Below are 8,050 nucleotides of genomic sequence, written 5' to 3' on the forward strand. Positions count from 1 at the left end.
GACGTGTCTAAAATTGAGTCCATCTGTCTACGATTATTATTTGATTATGTTTTAGTTAATTGTTCCGGAGATATTTGGGTATTCTATAGTAGTCCTTTTGTGTGTTCCATCGTTGGGAGTTCAGACCAGCATATTTCTATAGATGTCCAAAATTCTTTGCTCCCTAGTCCAATTATCATGTCTTTTGTCCATGCAAAGTGTTCAGTAGAGGAGCGCAGAGAATTATGGTTCAACTTATTAAATGATAAGCCGAATTCTATTCCTTGGTGTATTGGGGGTGACTTTAATGTTATATTGGCACCTCATGAAAAAAAGGGGGGTCGTCCATTTGCTATAGTAGAGGGGGCGGATTTTATGTCTTTCAAGGAAGAGGATGGGTTTTTTGATGTAGGCTTTTCAGGACATAGCTTCAAGTGGATAGGTTTTTAATTAATGGAGATTGCTTGGATCTCTCAGACTCCATTTCTGTGCTTTACCTGGCAAGACATCCCTCGGATCATGCTCCGCTGAAGATTTCGTTTGCAGCTCGATCGGATAATAAACCAAGGCCCTTCCGATTCTTGAATATCTGGACGACTAAACCAGAACTCTTGGAGGTGATTCACCAGGCTTGGAATCAAGATGTGGATGGATCTCCGTTACGTATTTTATGCTCTAAATTATTGGCAACCAGGAGGGCTATTCAAGCTTGGAACAAACAACATTTTGGGAACATATTTGATGTTGTTCGATCTGCGGAAGATGCGGTACAACGGGCAGAGGAGGCTGTGGATCATGATGTTTCAGAGGAGTGCCAGGTGGAGCTCAGCAAAGCTCAGGCGGAGTTGCGGCACGCATTGTCAATTGAAGGACAATTTTGGAGTCAAAAGGCCAGGGTAAAATGGCTTCGACAGGGAGATCGAAACTCAAAGTATTTTCATGCGGCAATAAGACAGAGACGGGCTCAAGGAATGATACACCGCATCAAAAAATCTAATAGTGATTGGGTGGGCACAAATGCTGATATAGCAAGTGAGGCAATCTCTTATCTCTCTGATCTCTTCACGAGCTCTTTGGAATCGTCTTCTGAAATGTGGCATCTAATTCCGTCCATGATCTCAGAGGAGGACAATGTAAAATTGGAGGCAGTACCTTCGATTGATGAGGTCTATCGAGTTGCAAGGTCAATGGATGGGGACAGTGCTGCTGGCCCGGATGGATTCGCAGGCAAATTTTTTACATACGCGTGGGAAGTGGTCGCCCAAGATGTCTACAAGGTGGTACTTAGTTTCTTCTGTGGTGCAGAATTGCCTCGATTCATCACCTCTACTTCCATTATGTTAATTCCAAAGATGCCAAACCCTCAGGATTTTTCTCAATTTAGGCCCATCAGTCTGTGTAATTTCTTCAACAAGTTGCTATCCCGTATCTTAGCGGATAGAGTGGCTTGTGTGTTGCCAAAAATTATCTCTCCCCAGCAGACAGGTTTTGTCAAAGGTCGTAATATAACAGAAAACTTTCTGCTAGCTCAGGAGGTAATATCGGGTATTGGGAAAAAGACTAGAGATGGCAATGTGGTAATAAAGCTTGACATGTCTAAGGCGTATGACCGGGTGGCATGGGGTCATATTATTGGTATTCTGAGGAGATTTGGATTCGGGGAAATATTTATTGATTTGGTATGGAGATTGCTATCTAATGTCTGGGTCTCGGTCATTATAAATGGGTCTTCGTATGGTTTTTTTAAGTCTACGAGACCCACTATCGCCTGCATTATTTATTATAGGAGCTGAGGCGTTGTCTAGAGGATTGAATAACCTCGTCATGCAATCGGGTTATGTGGGTTTCAAAGTCCCATATGCATGTCCTCATATAACTCATTTGGCGTTTGCGGATGATGTTCTCATATTTTCAAACGGATCCTCCTATTCTTTAAAAGCTATCATGTAGGTACTAGAGGTGTATCAAAGGTGTTCGAGACAACTGATAAATGTGGGAAAAAGCTGCTACTTAGTTCATCGTCAATGTCACTGGCGAGACGACGGGTGATCGAATGTATCACTACATTTGCCTGGAAGTCATTTCCCATACGTTATCTAAGGTTCCTGCTCTATTTTGGAAGGTGCAAATCATCATATTTTGGGGAAGTATGTCAATCTATTCTAGCAAGGATTATGTCATGGAAATCAAGACTGCTTTCCTTTGGAGGCAAGGTAGTGCTAATCAAGCATGTATTGGCATCAATGCCAGTACATCTGATGTCAGCTGCAGTGATACCAGGTAAGGTATTTAGAACTATTGAACAGGCTCTCTCGACCTTCCTATGGGGGTCATCAATCAAGGAGTCGAAGTTTCACTGGATACGGTGGTCTCATATGTGTTATCCGGTAGATGAAGGAGGAGTAGGCTTCCGGAGGATACAAGATGTCTATACAGCCTTTTCATTCAAACTTTGGTGGAACTTCAGAAAAGGGTTGTCGTTGTGGGCTACTTTCATGAAAGCAAATTGCTGTAGACATCTCCATTCTTGTCAGGTAGAACTCAGGGCAATGGACTCGGCACTCTGGCGGAGGATAGTGAATGTGAGTCGACAAGTAGAGCTCTCTATGCTATGGGTGGTCAAATACAGAGCATGTCATTTTTTGTACGACAATTGGTTGGGGAATGGTGCTTTGTTCCTCCGAGCAACGGTTGTCCCAAATTTATCGTTCGAAAATTTCATTATCAATGGGCATTGGGATGTAAATATGTTATGTCAGACATTGCCAAACGAAATGGTGCCCTCCATTCTAGACCACCCAGTCCCGGAAGAAGGGGGTGAAACTAAAGTGATTTGGATGTCCACGACATCTGGAAAATTCTCTCTAAATTCAGTTTTTGGGGATATTAGACAAGCCCGTAACACGTCGATGGTATTTGAGAGGATATGGCATCCTAGGTTTCCTCTGAAAGTTTCATTTTTCATGTTGCAATTGTTGATGGAGAGGTTGCCGGTACCAGATAGATTATGTAAACTTGGTTTTCAATTACCTTCAAAATGTTTTTGTTGTCATTCATCATCTTAGGAGTCAATTGAGCATTTATTCTCCAATGGCGATATAGCCTCGGAAGTTTGGAATTATTTTGGAGGAGCATGTGATTTGGAATTCCCAGCATCATCCTTGAGGCCCCGCATAGTGAGTTGGTGGTTGAGTTCACATGATTTTGAGATACGACGATTTATTGGACACATTATTCCCAGTATAGTTTGTTGGCAGATTTGGAAGGCAAGAAATAAAGCAATGTTTGAGGGTGCCCAGATGAGGTCTTCTGCCATTTGTCATGCCATTTTTTCGGAAATACAGTCCATGGTGGGAATTCAATTTAAACAAGGTTTTCAAGTACAGTCATTTCATTAGTTATATGATTGGTTGTATTCATCTAATGTTGGGATTGCATACAAACTTGTTTGCTGGGAAAATAAGCAATCAGGTCGATACATTCTTAATACGGATGACTATTCAAAGGGTAATCCAGGAGTGGGTGGAAGCGGTGGGGTTCTTCGGGATTCAAAGGGCATGCCTCTGATTGGTTTTTTGGCATATCTTGGAGAAACTACATGTCTCCGTGCAGAGGCTAGGGCCCTCCTTACTGGTCTTCAAATATGTGTACATAGGGGTTTTGGAAATCTATATGTGCAATCGGATTTTTTGGTATTAGTTGGAATTCTTCAGCATCGTATTCATTGCCCCTGGCACATTCGACGGGAGGTCAGGCAAATTTGGAAGTTCGTGGAAGATTCGGATCGCTTTTTGCACTATTACAGGGAGGCTAACATAGTTGCTGATGCTTTATCCAATGTGGCTGTATCGCATCCAGAACAACAACTCAAGATATATAAGGCCTTTAATTCGTTTCCAAGATTGGCTCGTGGGGCAATTCGATTGGATAGATTAGGAATGTCTTCAATCCGGAAAATTAAACTCAACTAATCTCCTCGTGTATTTATTTTGTTGCTATTCTAATATAAAAGAAATTTTATATTAAAAAAAAATTACAACCATTAGAGGCCTACATCCGCAAGTCATGCACAAATTTATATAACAGTATTTAGAATGAGTTGGTATATTAACATTACAATTATCTTTATTGACTAATTCTTACTTTACACAATACTTGTGTATTGTTATTTAATTATAATTAATTACATAAAGATATGCTCTTTAGGTTAATTGATACTTTTACGCCAATTTTCAAGAACTTTTATAGGAATTTAGGAACGTACTCATCAAATATTTAAACCAAATCATGTTTTGTTTCATCTTAAAACCCTAATTATAACTATTTGAACCCTGAGGGATAATGTTAATCGATACATCAAATATTAGGGACTGAAAATATAAAGTCAAAACTTTTGACTAACGCCAATTTGATTTTGACGGTTAGTTTTTGTGATTTTTTCGTTAATTGTCCAGAATTTTTGTAAAAATAGAAAGTTTTTTGGGAATCACATTTGTTTTGATAAAAACATTAAGGACTGGTTGAGCATTTTTCCCAAGATTAATTGTCTCGAGATTATTCATATTCTAAAATAGTTACTCCAGTTTGGTTAGTATTAGAACAGTCCAACATGTTGTTTGGTTAGCATAGGAGTGATTTAAAAGATGCCAACATTATTTTAAGGTAATTTCTTTTATTTACAAATCGTACAATCAGTACCACAAACTACCTATTAACACCAACACTGAATTATAACTACAACTATATAATTGTTAAGAAGAGTTAAAATTTTGTTGATCAAAATCTTGTATGTAATACTAAGTTCCAAGTTTCCACGCGCCCTTTGCTCCTTTCTCCAAGTAGAGACAAACTGTCTCACAGTTTTTGAGAACTTCTTGTACCACGACATCACCACGTGCATCCACAAGACATCGTGTCAAGGAAGTGACAATCTTAAACATGGTTTTTTTTTTTTTTGGCTGCAAGAGTTTTACGGATCCAACTAGATTAAATGATAGTTTAATATTTTTTAAAAATTTTTTCATTACAAATAGAGTTCGAATCCCCACCTACGGACCAAAAAGGTCAAATTCGAATCCCTTTTTTATGGTCACGAGCCAAAACTGGGTGCTTCTTAAACATGGTTTCATGGTAACATTAAGTATTCTCCATAGCTTGAAGTCTGCACCGCAAACTTCAATTGTTCCTTGTACTAATCTAGGATTTTATACAGTTTGTAGCATCTAACTCGAAATGTGATACTTACGAATAAACCTAGTACAAAAACATTCTCGAAACAAAAGTATAGAGTACGACTGATAAGATAAATTAATCAGGAGTCTGGAGATATTTGTCCAAATAAGCAATTCTAAACTTAGCATAATATATTCCAATTTGCACCTCCTAATTAAATAATATATTCTGATTACATCCTAGACTGTAATTTTTGACACCTTTTGTACCTCAAGCTTTCATTTTTGTTCAACTCTAATCTTCAATTGATCTTGCTAAGAAAATTAACTGATTTTAAGGAGCGAGTGTTAATCACAATTAGTTCAACTTAATTCAAAATCCCTTGAGGTAGTGAGACTCAATGGTGAGATTCCATTGAGTCATTTTCTTCTTCTAAAAGCACGTCCTTTCCCTTTATAATCCTACGTCACGTTGACATCATAACTCAAAATCAACACCATTTAGTCATGCATGCTATGGATTTTTCACAAATTTAGTCCTTTAAATATGCAAAGAATTTAAAACTTGCAAGTTGAGGGCAAGTAAAAACACTTTTTTTTTTTAGCTTTACAATTTCTTTGTATAATAATTTATATCTCAATTAATCATTATTTAAATGATTATTCTTAATCTAAAACTTGTGATTTAGAATTTCATGACAATTGTTAATTTGTCACTTATTTTTATTCTGAAGTTGAACTTTAGAATTCTGTAATGATTATTAACTATATAATATTTAAATTCATATTATTGACTTGGTAGATGTGCATTAGGAACTATAAAAGTTGCTTAATTAAATAGCAAAAATGGAAATCATTTTATTATTTTTATATGTGACTATTATTTTGAAAAATAAAAAAAGTGAAACATAAAAAGGTAAATCATTGAAAAGGTACCATCCTAGTTGAATTGTGGGAATCGTGGTTGAGCAACTGCAACGAAAGGTTTGGTAAGGAAGCCAGCATCCTCGCACTCTGCTAAATCAATTTGGGAAAGGCCTGATGGAATCTTCCAGCTAAAGCATTGAAGAAGTCTGGCAAAATACATTACAGTGAGTGTGGAACCCAATAGGACTCCCGGACATCCACGCCTTCCGGTGCTGAAGGAAAACATATTTAATTCTGGATCGTTGAGATCCATTCTAGCATCATCCATGTCCTTCATGTGGCGCTCAGGCTTGAACTTCAGCGGATCCTCCCAGATTCGAGGATTACGGCTAAGTCCTGGACGGCTGAGGATAACATGGCTACTTTTCGGGATGAAGTAGCCACCAACGACGTTGTCCTGAGTGGATACATGAGGAACATTAAAGGGTGCTAATGGATGGAGCCGCAAGGACTCTTTTACGCAGGCCTTCACATATTTCAGCCTCGGAAGGTCAGATTCTTGAACAAGCCTATCCTTCCCAACCACGGCGTCTAGCTCTTCTGTGGCTTTTTGAAGCATTTCAGGTTGATTTAGCATCTCTGCTAATGCCCATTCCACAGCATTTGATGGATTATCGACTATCGCAAACATTAGTTCCTGTCAAGCATGCATCATAGTAAAGTTAAAAGTGAAAACTAATACTAATCCTTTTTAACCAAATTCAGTAACCAACTGACCGTACAACAACACCATATTTCAAGTTTCATTTTGGTGGTGATTAAGGCTTATTGAGATTCCATCCTTTTCTGAGTTCTGCTAATCAACAAATTTGGGCAAATTATTTTTTAATATTGTCAGAGCGTGGCTGATGATGTCGTCTTAAGTCACCTTTTGTACGTCATTTGATGTGGACATGATTTACCTGAATGTTTCTACAGCTTTGAGTCTGCATGCAAGATTTTAAATTTTGGAGTATGGTCCCTACGATTGATTTTGTACTTAAGTGAAAAGGCACTAGCTGATAAGGTGCTAAAGTTTGATTTACTCCATTTGTTTAAGAAATTTTTTATGTAACCATGCAGCAGGATAGAGGATTCCTTACAGTAATTTGTGCTCTAATCTCCTCAGTTGTTAAGAGGGGTCTGCCGTTGCTATCTTTGAGCCTGATTAGGACATCAAGAAGGTCTTCTTCCTCCTTTTTCACGCCACTCTCCCACATTTTAATCCTTTTTTCAATTTCAGGATCTTGGTGCTTTCGTACGCATGCAATGGCCTCAGTAAGAATCTTTCCGTAGCCATCAAAATCAAAAATCTTCATCCAGGGCATGTAATCAGATACGCTGAATGCATACAAATGAGCAAGCATTTTGAATAGTGCATTGATATGTTCAACTTCCTCAGCACCTGGTCCTCCATCTTCCATTCCTTTCCCGAAGAATCGCTTGTTGAAAATCATTTTTCTAGTCACATTTCCGCAGTAGTGTTGCGTAACCAATCTTATGTCCACTAGCCCACCGGTGGCATTGCCCTTGCACTGGTTGTAAACATAATTAACCAAATGATCTGCTTCCTCTGCTCGCTTGCTATGAAGCCATTGGTGTTTAGCAGGTGAGAGCACACTGGAAGCGACCATCCTCTTCATTTTCTTGTATTGATCGCCCAAAGGTGAAAGGATTGTCGTCAAGAATCCTTCACTACAAAGTTCTGCAGACATGAAAACAGGTCTGCTGGAGAAAATCGAGTCTTGTTTCTTGAGGAATTCGCGAGCGAGTTCAGGAGAAGTGACAGGAATGATATGAACACCGAAAATGCGGATGCATGCGATTTCGGTATTCAAATCATCCATGACTTTGCATATCCATCGATTTGTTGGTCTGTTTCTCAGCATTTGGAAAATGCAGCCAAAGAAAGGCAAGCATTTTGGGCCAGGAGGGAGAGGTAATCGAGGTTTGTTGTTCTTTAGACAAATAGTTAACCATTTGTCCATCATAAA

At 38.7% G+C, this 8,050-nt stretch overlaps 1 protein-coding gene across 1 annotated transcript; it reads right to left on the bottom strand.

Moving 5' to 3' along the window:
• Positions 1-6,090: 6,090 nt before the first annotated feature.
• On the bottom strand, positions 6,091-8,047 carry LOC113781108 (isoleucine N-monooxygenase 2-like). Its single transcript, XM_027326957.1, has 2 exons — positions 7,160-8,047; positions 6,091-6,714 (listed from the first exon to the last, which is right to left on the bottom strand). The coding sequence occupies exons 1-2, from the start codon at positions 8,045-8,047 to the stop codon at positions 6,091-6,093; spliced, it is 1,512 nt and encodes a 503-aa protein (XP_027182758.1).
• Positions 8,048-8,050: the final 3 nt, after the last annotated feature.

Source organism: Coffea eugenioides, chromosome 8, assembly GCF_003713205.1.
Source record: "Coffea eugenioides isolate CCC68of chromosome 8, Ceug_1.0, whole genome shotgun sequence".
NCBI classification, from domain to species: domain Eukaryota; kingdom Viridiplantae; phylum Streptophyta; class Magnoliopsida; order Gentianales; family Rubiaceae; genus Coffea; species Coffea eugenioides.